Consider the following 24,048-nt stretch of genomic DNA (forward strand, 5'->3'; position numbering starts at 1 on the left):
ATAGATATCTGCAGCTGGGTATCATTGCATATCAGTGAAGATGTACAACACTGCCTAAAACATGTATAATGCAAATACACTGGGCCTGGTACAAAACCGTGTGGAACTCCTTAATTAACCTTAGGGTGTTAAAAGCTCCATTTATTTGAACAAGTCTAATGGAGTCTAATAGCTTTTTAAAGCTCTTAAGAATAAAGGCTATGAGTACTTGCTTCTAAAAGTAATGGTTAAATGGTGACACTATAAGGTAGCAACAAGGGCCTAAAAGTAATGTGTGAAAAGTGCAGCAGGCAAATGGTTAAATGGGTGAAATTAATAGAGAATAAAAAGGCAACAGTAGTATTTAAATAAATGGATAAATGGTAAAGAGAGTTAAAAGTTACGATTAAAAGATCTGGTTATAATTGGTGATAGTGGCATTTTGTTTTAAGAAGAAGGATGAATACAAACAGGCTGTAATTGACATAAAATACATTTTGGCTATATCAACTTTGTTAAAACTAAATTTCAACTGAAATTGATTTCAGCACATTAAACACGTTTTTTAACTCTGATTTGGTTTTGCAGGAATTCATCTGATAAGCCTGTGAAGACACAGATAATGAAATCTGTTACCGGCAGAATAAAAAGAAGGTGTCTATTTTACCCACACAAAGCAAAGAGGAAGGAAACACAACAGACACACAAACACAAAGGAGGTCCCCCGCCTGTTACTGGTGTTACTGGATGCCGAGGAACAGCTTGGGCAGCTTAAATGTCAAAATACCACAGGCATGAGCATTTCTTCCCTTACATGGTGACAAAACTGATAAAGTGATTTATACTACTACTGTAAGCCCCACTACAATAAACAATCAACATAATGACACTGCAAATGTCAACTTCCCTTCCTTAATGCATAATATCCACGTACAGTAACAGCATAAAATTGTTGCATGATGTTTGACATTAACGTCAGTTAATCTGTCACATAGATTAACTGCCTTTATAAGAACAGGACAGATGCAAATTCACAGTTCCACAATTTATTGAAATTGCACAACGGAGACCAGACAAGTGCATTAAACGGCATTAGTAAATTGGACATAATGACATAACCACATTGTATTACTTTTTATATATGAAGTATGTTATTACAAGGGATAATCAGATAAAAAGCACAGCATTATTGGGTATAGAGCATGTCACTGTAATGAGTTCTAGGTTTGATTGTAGCTGGGCCTTCACAGCATGCCATTTTCACTATTCTCCATTGTCTGTTTAAGAAATGCACATTAAAAAAATAATCTAGTGCAAGGGTTGAATTGTTTGGCAAGTTAAAATAAACAAACAAAAAACAAAAACATCACATAAAAACAAACTGCAATCATACAGTCCCTTTAAACTGGTAATTAGACCCAACCTTTGTCATGTGAAATTTAAGGATAATACAATGTTGCACAAAAAAAAAAAAAAAAAAAAAAAAAAAAAAAAAAAAAGAAGAATAAACAAGAAAAAGCACATTCTTCCTGAAAATTGAAAAACCAAAGCGAAAAGTGTTGTAAGTGCTTTTGTTTATTAGATCACCTAATGTAAGGTTCCACAGCTGTTCTGGTAGTAACTAAAAAACTTTTTCTATAACTGTTAGTCTACCAGTGTGTGGATGAGTAAAACGGCGAATTACAGTAACTGACTTAATTCTTTTCAGTATTTGATTGTTATGCCTGATTAAGTTCCAACTTTTCAAAGATGCCCAGTGTGCTGGCCCAAAGTTGGGTATAAGAACATGAGTTCAGTTTGTTATTTGCCTAATAAATAACAATATGATTTTTAGTTTTACACAAGTGTAACAAATTTATAAAAATGTGTGACTTCTAGTTTTTAATGACATGTGGTCTAACAAATTTGTTAAGCACCATTACATTTTTTGTTGTGCAACAAAAAGCATTTTACATTTGAATTTTTGTTGTTTTTAAAGAAAAAAAAAACAAATCACACATTTCCCATATATTCCCTTCAACCACATCTTCCATGAAGAAAAGCTAAAGCACACGCCTCATTTAATGTACAAATGTCATAATATACAAACTGATTTCTAACTAATATAACACAAGCATAAAAGGGAAAGAAATGAATCAGATAGAAAAAGAAAGTGCAAGTAATCAAGAGTCTCCAGAGCAAATCCAGTATTCTGACTACCTGGCTCAGCAACTGCCAAATATGCTTGTATATGAGATGCCCACAGATATATTGACTGTATTACAGAAATATTTACAGTGCGTGTTATTGTATAGCAGCCACTGTTCATTTTTGGATGCGTCTGATTATTGGATGGTTTCTGTCACCCTGATGATCTATGATGTAAGGCGGGAATGTAAACAGGATTTCAATTTCCTCTTTACGTCTTTTAAGCCCAAAGTTCCCTGTAACATTTCAAGTGCTTCCACTACTGAGGCCTCATCATGAGGAAAAAGATGAAATTAATAGTTTTACTTTACAATTCTTTTAAATGGGATTTAGCCTGTGCAGAAACATAACATAATGCGTTCAGCTTTTCTATTAACCCTGACTAAGATATTTTAACCCTTACAGGTAAACAGGTAGATTTCCAGCATAAGAAGCTCCTCAGTCTAATCGCACATATGGGCACTCATACTGATCAGGCATTTACACGTGTCACCAAGTCTTTTCACATTTTCAAAATGTGAGATCCTGTGAACAACATCTGGTGCTAACTTATATGTAGCCTTACATTTACTCAGATGTGACTGGGCCTCGGTAGCCCTTAGCCAATTCATCTGGACCCAGCGCCACCACCACTGTATCACGCCTCTCATAACCAGAACCAGGATCCTCATCACCAGAACCAGGATCCTCATCACCTAAATCGATTTTGCCTACCATGTAACCAGGACCCTCCCCATTTGGTTGCCCCTCCTCTATGACATTAGACATATCTCCATTGTCCGACACCCCGATGGGCAAGCGGAAGTCATAATCGGTAATTCCGGTCCTGTCCTCCTCTTCTGTCTGTGGGAGTAAAGGTGTGGGCGAGGAAGGCTCCACTTCATCACACCTCTCTAAACACTCCACAGGGTCAACAGTCACCGGTTCGGGTGTACTCATGTTCCAGATAGAGGGTTTAGGGATGACCTAGACACAAAGAACAACTACTCAGTATGTGCTGAAATTTAAATCCCCCTCCAGCTTCAGTGGGGATACATTATTTTAACAACTACAAACTTTAAATAACTCCTGTGTAATGTAATTAGAGCTGGTAGATTGAGATTACCCATTTGATGACAGAAATTTCAGGCTTGGTAATTTTTTGGTATGCCATGAACAGGATCACCCCGAATGTAGTCACAGCCAGTATAACACTCACGACGTAGACGGCGGTAAAATCTGGACAAGACAGAGAATTTTTTTTTTTTTTTTTTTTTTACAGTAAAACAGCTGTACATAAATACACACACCCACTCCTGTGGTAGCTCCATAAAACGTATAAAATATGGATGTAGCTTTTGCATCTATAAAGTAAAGCCGGCGCCAAAGTGCCTTAAATCTGTGGTTGATACCTGTGGTTGTAAAAAGACTTCTGGTCCTACAGAAGACTTTTCACTTATTTCCTGTTGACATACTGAATAAAAGTCCAATTTATAAATCCTGGTCGCACTATGAAACAAGCTTTATCCACAGAATTCCAACAGGCTGACAACTCAGGCCTCAAATGCCTGAATTGCTCAACTGACATCATGGTGCTGATTACATCTGATTATTCAAATAAAACGAGAAACTTGTGACTGATGACTGTTCATTCTCATTCTGACAGGATGAGCCCACGATGCTAACAAGCTCCCGCTTCCTCTGAAACACCTCCTCCTCCTCCTTAAACTCCAGTGTTGATTACATCTTTTAAACTGTCTATAGGTAGCTCAGATTTATTGTGCTCTCCTAAACTTTTCTTTTTAGTTAAATAACAGAAAAGAATGTCATTAATCAAAGGAAGTCACTGCCTGAGGGATATAACCCCCCCCCCCCCAAAAAAACCAAAAAAACCCAAAAACCTTTGGTTCCCATTTTGTTAGTTTTAAATGTCTTTATTTTAATGACTATCACCTGATAAAGGTAATTTTCCTTGCTTGTTTTTTGCAAGCTCATTTTTGTTAAACCAGCTTTTTTCAAATCTACTCAGGAATTTTTTTTCCTAATATTTTGATGAGCTGTTTAAAACCCAGACAGAATATCATGGGTGCAGTGTTTCATGGAAATGTTGTTGCACTCACACTACAAACAACGTGCAGTCACATGAAAAACAGCGTGATTGGAATTGAAGCCATGTTGTTAGAGGCTGTGTTCAGTTCTTCTTACCATCTCTTATTTTACACAAAAGAAAAGGTAGGCGTAAGAAATGTCAACTGTGCTCCCCACAATGGCAGTTTGAGTAAATCATAAATTGTTTACTGCTCTTAAGAAAAACGACGAGAAAACCTTAAGAAACAAGAAAGAAAGAAAAGATTTTACTCAACTGCTTTGTAATGGTTTGTGGAATGGCTCGGCACAGTAGAGTTGTGTAGATTTAACCAATATTCCTTGTGATGTTAGTCCGGTGATGTTCACACAGTGTTCCTGTTGTGCTGCATCCACTGGCAGTGTCTTCTCACACACTCTTTCTTCACAGTTAAATGAGTAGGTCTGCACACACAAGAATTTTGAATAAAATATAACACCGACACAAACATTTTTACACGAGGCCAGGAAATGTTATGTGTATGGCTGACTATGAGAGCATGGGATAGCAAAGTATCGTATAATATGTATTTACTCTCCTTTTCAAATCCACCCAAAAAAACTAAAAGAAACAAAAAAACAAAACAATGGGATGTCTAATGGGATGTCATACCAACAGGCTAAGAAACAAAGACGTATTTATGAATTTGAGATCCAAAATTGAGCTTTTCAGCAGAAAAATATTTTGTTACAAGCAGGAAGAAGAAGAAATAAATCAAACATAAAAATGTCTATTTTATGCCACTATATTTCTGAGTTTAGCTGTGTTATAGTAAAGACATGACCAGTATTATGTTTTCAAAGGGCCTTAACAAAAAACAAAAAAACAAACCAAAATGCAGGAGCTTGCTTAGTGTTCTTCCTACAAAAAAAATTTGGTGTGCAACAAAAAGCACTTTGCTTTTTAACGCGTTCGTTATAAGTGAGATTTAATTGACTCTAGTTTAAAATACACTTTATGAATTATGCTTATGCTACCTCCCCAAAGGCGCATTTCAAAACTGTTGCTAACATATTTCTAGCAGCTAACGAGACAAAACGATTTCCTGACTTTGGTGAAATCCAAAGTTTCTGTATAGCTAGCAACATTTTCTTGGCATTAACTAGTGATGCAGCATCAGTATGTCCTGTTTCTGATGACCACATATGAAATTCTTTTTACTGTTTGTTCAACTTTGTAACAATTCCTTAATATGTTTGCTTTAAAGGAGAAAAGAAAAAGAAAAAAGGAAGACAGAACTGACCTGATTGAGGATCTTGACTTTAAAGAAAGAATCCAGGCTGTCATTGTCTTTAAAACATTTCTTTCTATTTTTTTTCATCTTTTGGCAATGAAAGAAAATGGGATTCTCAAAGCTGATATGGACCTTGTTATCTCGCTGGGCCGTGACGTTAACATGTGGAAGATCAAAATAACCTGGAAACCAACAGGACCAACAAGTTTTAATCAGAAGTCACTTTTGATTACAAGTACGGTCAGAAGTTCAGCATTTGATCAAATGTTACCCATCCCTTCTTGAGCTATGGTGTTTAAAAATGAACCTTACTATATCACAATTAACGTGACCTTTTGAATTTGAGATATTATGTCTGTGTGAAATTCTGTGATAGTGTGTGAACTCTTTAAGCTATGGCCAAAAACAATGCATAGTTGTTTATTTATTTTTATATAAATCTATATTTCTCTCTATTTAGAGATTCTTTATGTAAACACACATATATATGTGACAGATAAAGACAAATAAAAATAAATACATAAATATATATTGTCCTTATACACACACAGACAAACACACACAGACAGACACACACACAGAGACAGACATACACTCACACTTTGTTCCAACTAGATTTTCGTGGAAATAGCTGAAAGTGATTCCATCGTCTGACGGGGCAGGTTCAGACTCACTACCGTTAACCACAGCAGTTACGGTGACATAATAGCTGTCTTTTGGGTGTGAGAGGAACGACAGATCGGTTTGAAGAGCTGGAGTCATCCACGTGCGACTGTCAGGGGGACTGAAGAAACAAATGAGAAAATGTAGTTAAAAACTTTGAAGAGACCTTAACAAGAAAATAACTCTTGAGTGACATTAAAAATACAGTAGACTGCAATTAAAAGATAAAAAGAATTCTTTTTATCTTTATTGCAGCTTGAAACACACTTCTGATTGACAGTGTATATATACACGCTTAGGTTGATAAGTGAATAATGACAGATATTTGCCTCTGTACACCTCCTCAGTAGACTGAAGTGCACAATTTTAGTTTTATATTATGGGCTTTCACAAAAACCGTAACTGTTTTAAATACATTTTTATCCATTTTTTTTTTCTTATACAAAGTTTTTGTATTATCACTGATAGTCTCTGAAGTAGAACCAGAGTATGTAATCCTATGAGGACAACTGTAGTCTACCTTTTTTTAGAGGCTCAAAAAAAAAAAACACTCTCAAAGTTCAAACCTGGTCTACAGCCAATCAGGACACAGAATACAATACACTGTGGAAAAAAAGAAAAAAAAAAAAAAAAAAGCATATAAAGTGTGTAGTGAGGGGCTTTAAGTCTTACAACATCTATAATAATTTCAAAAAATAAAGTTGGCTACTTTGCGGATTTCACCTATCGTGGGTTATTTTTAGAACGTAACTCCTGCGGAGTAAATGAGGGACCACTGTATCCCATAACACAGAAACTGAAAATCTGCTATAGGAAAAAAAGAAAGGTTTTAGATTAAGAGAACTGAAGTGGATTTAAAACTGATTTGATTGTTTTAACATTAAATTTCATGTAGATCACTCCTGTACTTTGAGTGTTCATCTAGGTTCAAACATATATTTCAAATTCCTATGTACGATTCCTATTTACTTTCAGGGCCTATAATTTACATTTTTTTATAGTATGAAGGTAAAATGTTGCCAGGGCTCATAATTAATATACTCTTCAACAGAGAAAGGCCATAGCACAACGCAAGGTATCAGGAGTGCTTATCAGCTGTAATGAGCATACACACAACTTAAGGTTTCTAACCTAACATTCTTGTTGTGACATAATAGTGCACCACAACCGCACCAATCTTTGAAATATTAATTATTTATATTTGAACAATTAAGATCCTCAAAACATGTTTTTCTCCCTCTGTATCCAATAACCAGCAAAACCAGCAAAAGCACTTTGATGATTTGTCTCCATCCGACTTCAATAATTTTCATAGTATGTGTAATTAAACTGTTAATTTTCAGAGTTGTTATTTTAGTTTGTATTAAAGCATCTCAAGACAGACTGGCTGGTAAGCAAAAGACAAATTCATACTTTAGAAATGCGCCAATGTCCAATCTGAATAAGAGCCCAGTTGTGTCTTCAGGGTAGCTCCACTTCAGCACGTTATGGAAATTCCGACACTGAAGGGTTACATTCACTGGTGGCAGCACTGTGGAGAAAAAAAAAGACAAAATCAGCAAATCACTGTTAGAAATGTGTTGTTTTGGGAAGCATTAGCCTATTGATTCAACATTTACACCCCAATTGATGATTTTCGTTTCCCTATACATTAAAGACTTTGTGAACAGTTACTAAACAGTTTCTCTCTCAGCCGTCACACTGCCATTCACTTACACTCACAAACCACTAGAGGGCACAGTGTGAAAACTAGTGCACCTGATACTGCTGATGGAACAATTTCTGTGTGGTTTCCTTTGTTCTAATTTGTGCCTGTTTAGCTCCACTTGTCCTATATCTGCCTGCCTGAGAGATGATTCAATTCTTAAAATAAATCAGGAGGACGAAGGAGAGTGGAGGCCCCAGAGCCTCCTCCCGATGTGCCCAGAACATCTCACTCAGTAGGCTGCCAGGGGGCATCCTAGTCAGATACTCAAACCCCCTCAACTCGAACCTTTCAATGTGGAGGAGGAGCGGAGAGTAGGGCACAGCATAAATGACCAATCCAACACTTGCCATGACTGTAAAACAAGATTATTTTTAAACCGCATTTTAAGATAAGCTTAGTTAGAGGTGTTGAATAACTACACATAACAAATGTTAAGGAAATCTGTTTATATTTTGTGTGGGGAGTGCTAAGAAATAACAAGAGAATGCCAAGATGTAAACTGGGATATGAGAAAGAGCTGAAGGTCACTCTGACACAGTACCCCACTTAACTGTAAAGACTGTCAGAAGCTCAGAAGCATACAGACAGACAAGGCCGTGAGAAAACAATGGTCAAATCTGCAGTGCCTTCTGCTAGTCACTGTGACAGTGCATTCACACACACACACACACACACACACACACACACACACACACACACACACACACACACACACACACACACACACACACACACACACACACACACACACACACACACACACACACACACACACACACAGTTCTGCCACCAGGAGCCTCCAGACAGTTATAAAATCAATAATTAGCTAAGAAAACTGCCAAAACAAAAGTGTATAAAAAAATATTTATGTCAGAGTGACAAATGAAAGTAAGGACGTCTTATGTTCCTGCTGCCTTGTGCCTCCATCTGCTTCTCGGGTGAGAGGGAGGGACTAAGATGGAACAAGAGGATGTGAAGATATAAACTAGGAAATGAGAACGGATGAGTCACTCTGGCACAGTACCCCGCATAACTGTGAAGACTGTCAGAAGCTCAAAAGATTGCGAGCAAAGTGCAGGACCGTACCAATGTTTATAAACAAGACCATCAAAAAAACAGAACAAACACTTCACTGATATAATCTGCAGCACCAAAAAAAGAAAAAAAAAAGAAAAGAAAAAAAAAAGCATACATTTGCAGCATTGCACAAAACTCATTTAAAAGCATGACTAATTAAATCTCAATAGAAATTCTTTACCCAGAGCATGCTTATACAGGCCTGACACTTTACCACACCTACAACAGACATGCTTCATCACACTGCACGGTTAACCACACTTCCCTCCAAACGTCCATGCCAGCTACTAATAAATTAAGTTAGATTTATTTATAAATTATGAAGCATTTTCTGGTTGGAGGCATATGTCAATTAGATGCACATGGCATGACGATGCTTTGAAGTCTGTTAATTTCCCTGACAATACAAATAAAGCTAGATGTGTTCATTCAAACAAGAGTTTGAATAAAAAAAAAAAAAAAAAAAAAAAAAAAAAAGGTCAGTGTTTGTGACTCAGATTCAGAAGCTGAAATTGGATTTTAAATCTCATGGGAATTACTGAACATGCCACGAGAGTTATGAGTCACATTGTACATTTAAGAGGAGGAGGAGAACCCCCCCCCCGAAAAAAAAAAAATATATATATAACACGTACATATCAGTTTCCCTTCCTCTGTGAACAGACATTCAATCACATTCACAAAGTAATACCCGCCCACGAAGGCAAATTTAAACGTTTAGCTGTGATGTTGAGAGTGAAAGAAAAATCACTGGTGGGAGCATACACACTGTAAAGAAGTGACAACCGCAACAGTAAAATTGGCGGCTGAGGGTTGTCACCACAATCTGACACATGCACATACTAAGAAAATGAAATGAAAGTGTTTCTAACAGTTTCAACACCGTTTACAGATCTGACACTGAAAATGCAGAAGGCTTTTAGTATTGAGCACTATAGATAAATACCATAAGACACCAGCAACTTAACAGTTTTCACCAACAAGGCCACATCCCACTGCAACCAACCAAAACAAAACAAAAAACCCAAACCCAAGACATAAATTAAAGTAAAATAAAAAACACTGATTATGCAAACTGCTTTGCAGGCCCTGCTGTAGTCCCCACCTTCCATTTGTTCATTTAAAATTTGGATTTAAAAACTGTAAGACAAAAGACAAAAAAACAAAACAAAACCCTACAGCGGCTTTCCGGATGACTTCAAACCATACTGGGGGAAATTACAAGATTGAGTTAGTGAAGATAACATATAGAACAAACAGTAGCCGGCAGCGCTCACACACTTGTGCTTACAAAGCAAAAAATGTAGCAGAGGCAGGAAGAGAAAGCAGATGGCATTTGAACTGAAAATGAAGTTACTTGTGGTATGGAAAGTACAAAGTGACTGAAAACCTGAAGTGTGCTTTCAAATTTATTCAGAGAACAGTCATTCAAATCACTCAGGTTTACAGATACAGAGACTTCTTCATCTTAATTTTAGTACCCAACAGCATTCTGACTTTGCAAATGCACGTTCATTCTAATGAAAGCAAAGCTCACTTAGCACCTTGCATAACATCCAAATGCAGATTTTTTTTTTTTCAGCCAGAGGCACTGAACAACATCAAAATATTTTACAGGAGGAAAGAACGAAAACAGATAAAGAGATCGACAGGGTGATAGACATACTCTGAAACTGCTTTTTTAAAAAAAAAAAAAAAAAAAAAAAAAAAGTCCCCCCCAACACACACACGTATATATAAAACACATTTTAAACCGTTTATCTAAATTACACAGCCCACATGGCTTTCCTGTCTGCAGAGTATCAGCCATGTTCATTTTGTCAACAAAAAAACAAACAAACACTGCCAGCACTGCTGTAAGGCTTCATTACACCAAGGTGAAGTCAAGAACGAATGCAGTTTATGAAAGTACTCTTATTGTTTTAAAATGTACTTTCCTTGTTTTAACCACCATCAGATACAAGTACATTATCATCTCCAGAAGACAGCAAAAATACAACTACAAAATGTTTGGTGACCATTATTAAACAAGAGAAACAGAAGAACTTACTAACTATTCTGTGTTAGACTGGTTAAGTGTAGGTCAACAAGCAGGAGAAACAAGCTAAGCCAAAAATAACTACAGCCACTAGGAGTCTTGCGTGGAAGTCGGTAATATAGGGAGTGCAGAATTATTAGGCAAATGAGTATTTTGTCCACATCATCCTCTTCATGCATGTTGTCTTACTCCAAGCTGTATAGGCTCGAAAGCCTACTACCAATTAAGCATATTAGGTGATGTGCATCTCTGTAATAAGAAGGGGTGTGGTCTAATGACATCAACACCCTATATCAGGTGTGAATAATTATTAGGCAACATCCTTTCCTTTGACAAAATGGGTCAAAAGAAGGACTTGACAGGCTCAGAAAAGTCAAAAATAGTGAGATATCTTGCAGAGGGATGCAGCAGTCTCAAAATTGCAAAGCTTCTGAAGCGTGATCATCGAACAATCAAGCGTTTCATTCAAAATAGTCAACAGGGTCGCAAGAAGCGTGTGGAAAAACCAAGGCGCAAAATAACTGCCCATGAACTGAGAAAAGTCAAGCGTGCAGCTGCCAAGATGCCACTTGCCACCAGTTTGGCCATATTTCAGAGCTGCAACATCACTGGAGTGCCCAAAAGCACAAGGTGTGCAATACTCAGAGACATGGCCAAGGTAAGAAAGGCTGAAAGACGACCACCACTGAACAAGACATACAAGCTGAAACGTCAAGACTGGGCCAAGAAATATCTCAAGACTGATTTTTCTAAGGTTTTATGGACTGATGAAATGAGAGTGAGTCTTGATGGGCCAGATGGATGGGCCCGTGGCTGGATTGGTAAAGGGCAGAGAGCTCCAGTCCGACTCAGACGCCAGCAAGGTGGAGGTGGAGTACTGGTTTGGGCTGGTATCATCAAAGATGAGCTTGTGGGGCCTTTTCAGGTTGAGGATGGAGTCAAGCTCAACTCCCAGTCCTACTGCCAGTTTCTGGAAGACACCTTCTTCAAGCAGTGGTACAGGAAGAAGTCTGCATCCTTCAAGAGAAACATGATTTTCATGCAGGACAATGCTCCATCACACGCGTCCAAGTACTCCACAGCGTGGCTGGCAAGAAAGGGTATAAAAGAAGAAAAACTAATGACATGGCCACCTTGTTCACCTGCTCTGAACCCCATTGAGAACCTGTGGTCCATCAATGTGAGATTTACAAGGAGGGAAAACAGTACACCTCTCTGAACAGTGTCTGGGAGGCTGTGGTTGCTGCTGCACGCAATGTTGATGGTGAACAGATCAAAACACTGACAGAATCCATGGATGGCAGGCTTTTGAGTGTCCTTGCAAAGAAAGGTGGCTATATTGGTCGCTGATTTGTTTTTGTTTTGTTTTTGAATGTCAGAAATGTATATTTGTGAATGTGGAGATGTTATATTGGTGTCACTGGTAAAAATAAATAATTGAAATGGGTATATATTTGTTTTTTGTTAAGTTGCCTAATAATTATGCACAGTAATAGTCACCTGCACACACAGTTATCCCCCTAAAATAGCTAAAACTAAAAACAAACTAAAAACTACTTCCAAAAACATTCAGCTTTGATATTAATGAGTTTTTTGGGTTCATTGAGAACATGGTTGTTTTATCAATAATAAAATTATTCCTCAAAAATACAACTTGCCTAATAATTCTGCACTCCCTGTACAAGTAAATGAGGTCTAGTCTAAACTCCCTGGTTTTGGGTGGGATGCCATTTCAGAAGAATAGATCAGATTCTAGTGAAAATCAACTCAGTTTGTCATGATGAAATCCAGCTGGCTGCCTACCTCACAGATGTGGGAAGCAGTAATGACTTTTTTCAGGAACAGTGTTGCATCAGAGTAATGTTATTTAGGAAATCAATATAGTTACTGTCTGTTAGCAAATTACTGCTATGACAGTATTTCACAACATTTGACATTCTCCTAATACAAAGTTTTCATACTGGCACGCTTTGGACAAAATATACTCTGTGAATGATAAATGTATTGTTACCTAAATCTGATATCTGATCTATATGTTGGTCAAGCTTGAATAACTTTTCCGGAGAATCAGTTTTTGGTGTACGAAGAAGAAATTCATGACTTAACCATTGCTAAACGTCAGAGACAAAGGATCTGTAATCGGATCTGACTAATTATGATACCACTGTGAGTAATCATGAAATATGCAACAGAACCACAAAACCTACCAAATAACTTCTATACTGCTGCTCAGGTTTAACGCTAAATAAAAATCACGTCAACTGGTCCACCGCAAACATACATGCCTGCATCACTCCGCCAGCGTGACATGTTTACTTTTTGCATATCAACACTTTGGTTATTTACTTTGTTTTTTTTAATCAGTAAATAACAACAGATGCTCAGTATAGACTCGGCATAAGGGTTGTGACTTCTCTTTGTGGGTTTCTAACACAAATATATTCAGTCAAGTAATCCAAATAAAACTGTTTTACTAGCACTAAGCTGGGACTTCACAAGGTTGTATTGCTGCAAATACTCATTAAGCTATGAAAAAACATTTCTGACTACTTTGTGTCTTACAGTAAATCGTTTTCCTTGCTTTAACTGGCACAGTGCAATGCACACCTTCCCCCCAGGACAGACAACATGCATGCACAAGATTGCGCAAGCACGTTGTTTGCCGACCGTCATTAAACACAGAAACAGAAGAATGGACTACTGACTACTCTGCGTTTGACTGATTAAGTGTGGGCTGACAAACAGACTGAAAGTTCATGATTAATACAGGAGACAGTTATTACGGTTGTGCTGATGGATGATGACATTGCATTTGAGACACCAATGCCCTTAACCTCCTCTTCAGTTGTGTGTGTGAGAAAGCATGGTGAAGACAACTGAGACAGATCAAAAAGTTAAGAGTCAAGCTAATTAATAATTATGCCTTTAGGTGTTTTGCTGATATCTGTCCAATTTTGTTACCCACTTACTGCAAATTTAAATAGTTTCCTGCTAGCTTGTAAACCTCATGCTGGAAATGAGAATCAGCTCCCTTTGAGTGTTTATTGTCTTCGCACTCATGTGCTTTTACTCTGTTTGGGGCCCATATTGTGCATAAGAAGACAGGAAAGCACTTTCCTAATGCGTACACATAAAACCTTGTGACCTCTATGGCTCATCATCTGCAGTCACAGAGGGGGTGTCTCACTAACAGTACAGTAACACGACATCCAAGTTTCACATTTGAAACATTTTAACATCCCAGTTTCAGATTTTTTCCCCCCAACACAATCTTTCAATTAAACAAATGTTCAGTTTAAACATGCAACCTTCAAAAAAAACTAGAAAGCAAATTTCTATTTCAATTTAAAACAGGAACCCTCGATCAAGACTGGGTGAGCCTGCCTCAGATCATCTGCGAGTTTATGATGCGCCCATAATATTGGCGGAGGTAACGGAGAAGAAAATCAGTGGATATCTCAGCAGATGGCTTGGGTTGCCATGCAGCCTGAGCAGTACATCATTATGCAACTTCCCTTTAAGTCCCCCTTATTGGAGAAGCACTCAAAGGACCCTTTAGGGAGCTGGAGATGCCAGAAAAAAGGCTGAGGCAAAGGATGTTCTAAGAGCTTTCCAATCCCCCAATACAACAAGTTCCAGGGCAGGAAAGGCGGCTACTTGTCTGAGAAGAGGAGAGAGCAGTAATGGCTGAGGAAAGAACCAGTAGGATGGCAGGCAGCAGGAAGCTTGAATGAGATGGGAGAATACAGTTGAATGAAGCCTCACTTTGATAGATCAGGTGAAGAGAGCATTAAAATTCCTAATCCAAGCTATATATGACTTTATCTTGTCTAACCCGGCAAAGCTCCAAATACCAGGGACCTCCACAGGAAGTAGGCTGCAGAGGCTCTCTACAGAGCCTGTATAATTCAGAGCATGAGTTGGCCTGGTCTAAGATCAGCCATCAGGACTACAATAGAGGCAGCAGGAAGAGCTTCCAGGTGGTTGTGCAGCTGCAGCTTAAAGCTATTGAAACAAGTTGGGTCTTGATCAAACAAATCAAACAAAGCTAGATCACCTGAGTAAAGATCCATGAGCACAAAAGTTTCTTCTTGTTGTATCAAAACAGTCAATAATGTTCTAACAAAAAAGATAAAGAGAAAAGCAGTACATTTTAAAAATTGCAGGAAATAAAAAAATCAAAAGTTAACAGAAACTAACCTGACAGTCACCAAATGTTTGATCTCAGCTCAATAGTTTTATATTCATGATCATTTCCTGTTTTCTACAAATTTTAGCATTTCACACAAAAGTTCTGCAGTTTAATTCCCAGCATTGAGTCTAATTCCTGTAAGCGGTCACCAGACTACAGTGAGTTTTTCTTTCACTGCTTATTATGCCCAGAGCCTGTTAGATCTGTTAGAAAAGAAAAATAAATGATAGAAGCTTAAAGTAAAGGTGTGGTTTGTGTGTGCGTCTGCTTTGTTTGTTTTAGGAAAGTCCCAGGCACAGTCACAGTGACTTATCACTTTAAACCAAGTTTCAGGACAATACCAAGCATTTCAATGAGTCAAATAACTCAGTGGTTGGCAGATCATGTGTCTCCAGAGGTCAAAAGCAGGCTGTCCTTCACAGAAAACTGCCAATAACAGTCTTTACTCCCTAAAGAAATCTGCACTGTGTGAAAGCCACAGTGCCAAATCAAACCCCCAACAGCATGTCAATATATACCTGAGGTTCACACACTCGCCCACAAGACCCCTCTGAAATTGACAACATTCAGGGTGTACAAAGGGTGAACCGCAAAATACAGAACCATTAGTAAACGACAGGATAGCGACGCTGCACACAGTATCTTTTGGTGTTTTAGCGTGCACGGTGGGTTCACAAATAATTCAGCATAAGGCTGGGCGTTATGAGGAAAATCTAATATCGTGATTTTTGGGGGGTTATATCACGACACACGATATATATCACACTATTTTTAAATAACCTCCAAAAACAAATGTTATTTTCTTCCTTATAATGCTTAACATTTCACTGGTATACTCAATCAAATCAACCATTCCTTGTTTAGTTTTTTCTACTTTGAATACAAATTTTTTTATAATTAATTAAAATGTTTTATTTTACAATTTTTTACCATATTTGCCTTCACAGGTTTTCCCCAAATGACAATACTGTCACAGTGTCTCTTTCTGTGGTTAACACTCGACCTTTAACAAATAAAAGATCATAACAATAAAAAAGTACATTGAGCTAGAATTCAAGAGACAAAATTAAACAACTGAAATGAAAAAGGTGCGTTTTTGTGCTTATGACATATACAAATTGTAAAATAAAAAATGTGATGACCTCAAATTACAGAAACAAAAGTCTAGATAGTGAGTATGAAAACGACTGACCACGAACAGTCACAGGTATCGCGGCTGATTTATTTAACATTTTCTTTGGTGTGTTGGAGACGTTGACATGTGAAGTCTAAAGTGTCTTAATTTTGCAGTGGATGACTTCTCAGCTGATGAAAAAAATATCTGGTACTGCTACCCTGCAGCAATAGTTTTATGGCATGTTTTGTAAATTACCACATTTTTTTTTTCAACATCTTCCTTGTGAAATCCAAACGACAGCGAGTCTCTTTCCCCATCTGGTAGGGCTCACCACAGTGTACCAGGTAGAAAATTGTCTGGTCAGGAGGGAGGCATGAATTATGCATTCACAGCATGTGGGAGAAAAAAAAAAAAAACTCAGTGCATTACATGCAGACAGCTTAATATTGCCATGGCAATTTATGCTCGACAGCAGGGTTGGGCGGTATAAACGGTATATGGTAGAAACGATAGAAATTTGGCCAACAGTAGAGATTTTGACTATACCGCTCTACCGCGATAGTGCATGTTGATGGTGTCATCAAACCGCGCCTGTTTTGGTCGAAAGCATTGCAGCAGCTGCAAACAACATCATCTGCAAATTATGCCGGGCGACAGTAATAGCAAAGAGACGAAGCACTTTTGGAATATTGGGAAAGCCAAAAACTGCGCTTCCTCCACTTCCATACCATTGAATCATCATGCTCTAGTCCCATGTTGTTGCAGTATATTAATGACTAACCTCGTATTGTGGATGGATTATCTCAGGTGTTCTCCTGACTGAAGTTTGGCCCGTTTACAGCATCCTGCCATGCAATTGCGTCCGACTTTAGTAACCCTACAAAAATCTCTGCCGTTTAGTTTTCTGTCTTCATTTATGTTGGAAGTGATAGCAGAGCTGTACGTTTTACTTTTTTCAGAAATCTCTCAGTCAGAACATGTTATATCATGTTTAGTTGGAAACCAGCGAGCTAACTTCCTGCTAACTTCTAACTCCATTGAATTTAATAAATTGTTTTCATGGATGTCTGGATGTTAAACTTAATTGTTATACCTGGTAAAGCAGCAACGCTGATCATTTTATTAAAGATGAAAGACTTTAGACAGTTTTTAACTCTCAGTGATGCTGCTGTGTTCATTTGACTTTGGGACCTGAAGCAGACGGAGTTTTGGACCCAGATTACTCTGCAAGGCTCCTGACTAAGGCAGCTGTAATGCTCCGGCAATCCATCAAGCAGTACGGCTTCATAGCTTACCAAAGTCGCACTAAAACATTTTTGACAGATTTCTGCGTGCTGTGTAAAATTGGTTCAAGGTCAGTAAGCACAACCAGAATTCATACATAAGGTACACTGTTGATTTTTGAGAAAATGTAAGGATTTTAAGTGTGCCTTATAGTGTGTAAAATACGTTATACAGAAGAAAAGAATATATCACGATATATATCGTTACCGCATATGCTTCAAATTATACCATGATATGGATTTTAGGCCATTTCGTCCAGCCCTACTCGATGGTTACGATAAAGCCGTTTGATACGTGGAAAAACTCGCGATACACTGAGTATATTCGATATATCACCAACCCCTAATTCAGCACTCTTCACAGCTTCCACTATTTATTTTAAATGCCAAAGACTGCCATTTGATATAATCCATCAGTCTACACAGATGATGTCACAGAGGACTGAAGAAGTATGCCAGAGGTTGTTGTCAGGCCCCTTTCTTAAGAAATGTCCAAAAAAAAAAAAAGAAAAAAAAAAAAAACAAGAAAAAGAAGAAAAGGGCATACATATTTCTGCCTTTTGCAACAGGAAGCATTGTGTTGCAAGTCTTAAAATATGATTCAGGTCACGAGTTGTTTTCATCAGAACCATGTTTCTGAATTGCCGTCAAAGGCATTCGTGACTTCCTGCCTCTACACAACCAGAAAAGTTACTTTTTTTTCCTTTTTTTTTTTAATCAATGGTGTATTGGATGAGAAAAAAAAAAGACATTTTCTGTGCATTAACAAAAATATTTCTGGTTTTAGAGGGCCTGGTGGCGCCAGTGTCCGGCAGCCTTGCAAACATTTTTATACCCTTGACTCTGACCTCTGAATAAATTTAGCTGGAGACCACTTGATGTCCAAAACAACATTTATTATTTATAATGACTGAACCTTAAATTATAGACGAGCCATCTATTGAAGCTTACTTCATTATCATTGGTGCTTCCTTCCCTGCATTGTCTATGCAAACATAATTTCTACTTTCATTAACTTCACAGAAGTCAAAAGATGGATGTTAAGTTAGGATTTTTCTTCCTCTGCAGCCAAGGCTGAAAAGATTTCAATTCCTGTCACGATTTTCACTTCATGTGTGAAAAAAAACAGTGTATAACCAAGGAAGACACAATGCTCAATTAGGGTAATGCGGTTACGTCTGTCACATTTCTCTGTGATGTGTCTACTTCTGGGAAATTAGCTTCCTTTGTTAGAACTGTCACACAGGTAGCAAAAAATCTGAGCTTGATTTATACAAAACAGATCCATACTCACAAAAATAACCGTTTATATTCTGTCCTCAATTTCAGTGATAACAGGGCTGCAACAATACATTATTTTTAATGAATGATAAGAGCGGGACAAATTTATACGAGGCCCTTTAAAACAGTAAAATTTAATTAAATTAATTGTTTAATGGGTCTTATTTTCTTTCAGCAGCAACATAGCTGGGTTTTATTCCTAACCCAAAGCAGGCAGGAAGGCATTTAACAAAAGACCAGGACATGGTCATGCTGACTCTTTGACAAAAGATTAAATCCTTGAGTATTTATAGCAGCACACATACAACAAACATCACGCACTCATATAAATGAGGTGTAGATGTCTACAATTAATGTCTGTGTGTGTGCGCGTTTTATCGTCTTTGCAGACTGCACAGGATCAATACTCATTTGGTTGGTGCCTTTGCGATCTGCCATTACCTCACCTCTATGATTTGAAGCAAACAAAGTTAGATCTTGACGTAACCTAAAATTTAATGTGGTGAGATCGTTTAAAACCAGAGTCTCCAACTCCAGTCCTCGAGATCCACTGTCCTGCAGCTTTTAGATGCACATCTACTCCAACACAGCTGAATGGTCACAAACACTGCAGAATACATAATGGGCTTCATTATCGCTTCCTGCCAAGAATTTTGGACAACTGTGTTGAAACACACTGCACAATGAAAGGACTGGGCAACACCTAAAACTACAAAGAGGAAATAAAGAAAAACCCCAGAAAGCTGAAGGGAATCCATTCAATGTCAGTGTCTGTTTTAGTTTGTGCAGTTTATACCCAGACTCATATTAATACCCACAATGAGGCCTAACAGCTAGTTTTAAGTATACCTAATAAGACTGGTGGCCACATATGGAAAAAGCAAGAGAGATATTCAAAGATATATAGGCAAAAATAAACAGCTCATCGTGCTTTAAATTCACTTTTTTGTTTCCAGCAACAGCTTCACAACACCGTCAATACACGACTACATGAAATAACTTGTAAAACGTAAAATCCAAATATTTTTAACCAGCTCAGGTCTTTTCCTGGCCCTCTGGTGTGGAGGCAACGTTGGACCTTGTTGGACACTTGAATGTTAGACGTCTAAGGTAAACTCTGTAGCCACAAGAACGAACCTCCTTTTTCCTGTAATCTTTCCCTGACAGTGTTAGCCGTTAGCCATGTACCGTGTTTTCCCTGATAACACAGACAGACAGAGAGAAAAAACAAACGGCGAAAATATCTCCTGACAAATCATTTTGATTCACACGCTCCAATATCGACGTGTTTACAGTCTCACACGAACCATTTTAGTACATACTGTAGTTAGCAACTATCATAGCTACTCACCGCTGGAAGCTACCACCGTCATCCAGGAAAAATGCAGAAAAACGGCGTGGAATGACTCCATTAGCCCGATTAAAACGTCTTCAGTGTTCCAACTTAGCACTCACAGTTCAGCCTACAGTCATACATATAGCTCGTCTAACGCTTTAACCAACAACAGCTTTACTGTGGAATAAGTGGGAGGAAAACCAGGACTACTGCGCTTGTCTGCGGCTCCGGTGTCATGGTCCCTTCACGGACTGTCGTTTCTTGTGAGAGAGGAAGCAACTTAGCGTAGCGAGAAACCCACAAAAACGCGTGACTAAGACTGGCTAAGTAGCTCATCTGTTTCCACTTTCATTTCACGTTGCTTTGTTTTTTTATCTGTTGTTTTAAGGAACTTATTTAAATGTATTTTCATCTCGAGAAGGGTTTTTTTTTTCAGGATTTTTTTTAAACTCCCAAATTGTGTTTTTCTTTCAGTCCAGCAGTGGGTGGAAATTACAGTGGTTGTGATGACGTCTAGGCCACACCTTTTCACTGAAAACAAGTAAACGTAAATATATTGAATGTAATTATTAAGTAATATTGCATGCAGTAAAAGCTGATGTTTTGGACTGCTTTTTCGTGCATTTTCAGTCTAGTCCTTGTACATGACCAATTTTACAGGAATTTTGTTTTTGTGTTAAGCCACTAAACACCGGCATATAAATCCCTCGAGCATAAAAAAGACAAGGGATGAACTTGAGTGTGACTATGCATAGCAAACGATTTAGCAAAAAGCCATTTAAAATCATATCTTTTGGGACTTTGTTACTAGCAGCCTTCCACAAAAAGATACAATTTGTTGAATATAATTTGAAAAACATAAAATAGTTATTTTTGCACTAACAAGGCAACTCACAAATAGCTCTTAGTGAAAAAATTGGTATATGTGTGGCATGCAGTCTTCTTGGCGAGTGAGGGGATTTCTAAACCATCAATTCACACCTTCAGCTGATATTGTGATAATAGTTGACAACATTTGCAGGAAATCCCATGTTAAATATACTCCTAACAAACTGCCTAAATACATCTCAGTCTTGTCTAAAGCAAAGCATGTGATAAATCAGAAATCACTTCTCATTCTTTACTTTTCTGAGGTGTTACTATATTTAAACTGGAGGTCTGGAAAAAATACATATGACAGTTAATCAAAACCCCTGCATCTTCTGGGGGGGCAATCTGTTGCCAAAGGTAGTCAGAAAGGTTTCTTTGAAGATACACAGTGTTTAAAAACTGGGGAAAGTTTTAAAGTTATTCATATTTGGAGTAAAATTGTAGAATAAACTAAGCTTTGCATTAAAGCCCAAAATGGTACAGGTCAAAAGCAACGTTTTTCTTGTTTACAGTGTACTTTCATTTTATTTACATGTTTGAAATCAATCAGTCTTCTTCTTCTTCTGTCCACCACTCTCTATTATTGTCTGCTTTCTTGTCAGTGCGGTGTATAGTCTTTTCCTCTCCCACCATCACTTGTCCTCTGGATATTGTTTGGACCTGACCTTACAGATATGATTGTTTTTAATAACACTACTGCTTCTTGTGGGTACACACATATGCAGAAAGGTGCATCTTTAGATAGGCCAATTTCGACTAACCCTATGTCTTGACTTGTCACAGTGGCCCATAACATGATCAAAAGTTACATATTAATCCTAATTATTAAATCTCAAAACAAGCGGTGTGGATCAACAGGTGCTCATACAACTAGTGGTGCAGACTTATCATTTAAATGTGGATAATACTTGACTCAAATATATGGCTCTTATAGTTTGAATATGTAGGTTAAATGCTTAACATGGTGATTCCATTATATAAACACATTGTTGGTATATAGTGTATACGAGTATATATGATTATGTAGTACATTTGTCGAGTGTAGGTATATATATATATATATATATATATATATATATATATATATATATATATATATATATATATATATATATATATATCCAATCCAATTTTATTTATAGAGCACTTTAAAATACCCAGCACAGGACCAAAGTGCTGTACAGAAAATACGTTAAAAACAATAGAATAACAGAAAACAGCAAAATAAATAAATAAAACACATAATACATAAAAATTAAAACAGCCCTATATTACAGTTTTTTCTGATTGCTTACAGTTTTTTCTGAATGCTTAAACCCTAACTGTGATTCCTGTAGCACAATTTCTAAAACTATTCAGACTTATAGCAAAACCACTCACTGAGTTTGCAAAACTAAAGCACAAAAACTGCTTTGCACTCAGTTTGCAATTTTGTAACACACACTTTGCAAAACTGTAGGCACAATTCACTGCACAACACTCAATTACCAAATTTCCAACACACTCCTAGCAAAAGTATACACAGGTATGGCTATCATTAACACTAATTTGCCAACTGTCTGGCACACTTTCACATGTGGAAACTTTTCTAGATAATTAGTTCACTTTGCAATCAGCCTAAGCACTATAATACAGGTAAGCTGTGTGTGCGGAGTACAATGGAGGGAGCAGAAAGAGTGAGAAGTAGAGGAGGCCGAGGAAGAGGACGTGGAGGTGAAGAAGTAGGATGAAGAGGACGAAAAGGACAAGGAGGAGCAAGAGGAAGACGAGGAGGGGGGAGAGGAAGATGAGGAGGGGGGAGAGGAAGGGTAAGAAGAGTAAGAAATAGAATTGCTGATGACATCAGAGCTACAATAGTGCACCATGTAATCAACCGTGGAATGACCCTGAGGGGAGCTGGCCAACGGGTCCAGCCTAACTCGAGCCGCTACACTGTAGCAAGTACCATAAGGACATTTTGAAATGAGAATCGGTTAGTACAGTCACTTTGCACAAAGATTTGTAGCACTGCCATATGCCAATGAGAAACACACCAATACCATTGATGTAAAAATACTGAAATTGTTACTTTACAGAATTGCTAGATGACCAGATGCTGGGGGCAGAGGAAGCATGTTCACTGCAGACCAAGTAACCCATATAGTCATTATGGCGATTGCAAATAATCCTATACTTGGAAATAAACACTTGAGTTTGTTTTGATGTGTTTGAATAAACACCAGTACTTGAAGTTTGGATCCCTCTATGCTTATGGATCTATGACAAAAGTATGAGCTCAAACTGACATAGCCTACCTTGTGCACAGAAAAAGCAAAAGCCAGATGTGTTTTGTATTCATACCATCAGTGTGCAGTTGGCGCATTGTGTGCTTAGTAGATGATGGCTTGTGTGTACTGTTTGACACGGAAACACCATTTTTACGAAGGTGTGAAAAGTTTATCTAGCTGTGTTTGCTTTTGCAAGAGAACTACAATGTTTTGATGATTGGGTGACAGGTTTTCTTATTTGTGTGAAGAGTTTTGCAAAATTAGCCAATAGTTACAAAAAATGTGCTTAACTCTAAACACAATTAGCACAGCATCGGTCTGTTGTGGCCATACCATTCACACATTTCATGTCGTGTTCACCCAATATGCAGTCAGTGAACACATTTCCACAATGCTTACATTTTCTTAACAGACAAGCTATACCTCCCAACAAAATTATGGACTGTTTTTGTAGTATCTACGAATGTTAACACACAACATCCCACAATAGCAAAAACAATATTCCAAACCTTAGATACAGCATAAAAACCTCTGCCTCTGCAATGATATCAGTACAAAAACAATATCAATATCAAAAATATATCTCAGCTGATAATAAACAAACAATTGAATAATTGACACACAGCTGATTTATGTTGGGTAAATTGGGCCAACCACAGCTTCTTCCATTCTGGCTTAGACTCAGTGGGGTTTATAAGGCAAGACCTTGAGG

At 37.7% G+C, this 24,048-nt stretch overlaps 1 protein-coding gene across 2 annotated transcripts; it reads right to left on the reverse strand.

Annotated features, from left to right (window-relative positions):
• Positions 1-1,569: 1,569 nt before the first annotated feature.
• On the reverse strand, positions 1,570-20,525 carry ifngr1l (interferon gamma receptor 1-like). Of its 2 annotated transcripts, none has more exons than XM_040001202.1 (7): positions 20,215-20,525; positions 7,581-7,698; positions 6,104-6,288; positions 5,514-5,686; positions 4,509-4,674; positions 3,271-3,384; positions 1,570-3,128 (listed from the first exon to the last, which is right to left on the reverse strand). In XM_040001202.1, exons 1-7 carry the CDS (start codon positions 20,273-20,275, stop codon positions 2,734-2,736), a joined length of 1,212 nt encoding a protein of 403 aa, XP_039857136.1. In that variant the 5' UTR covers positions 20,276-20,525; the 3' UTR covers positions 1,570-2,733. The 2 variants fall into 2 exon arrangements, with proteins under 2 accessions (XP_039857136.1, XP_039857135.1); XM_040001201.1 differs by having other exon boundaries at positions 1,570-3,132; positions 3,272-3,384; positions 20,215-20,524.
• Between the last annotated feature and the right edge of the window lie 3,523 nt (positions 20,526-24,048).

The sequence above is a fragment of the Simochromis diagramma genome, unplaced genomic scaffold, assembly GCF_900408965.1.
Source record: "Simochromis diagramma unplaced genomic scaffold, fSimDia1.1 OVJJ01000421.1, whole genome shotgun sequence".
NCBI lineage: Eukaryota > Metazoa > Chordata > Actinopteri > Cichliformes > Cichlidae > Simochromis > Simochromis diagramma.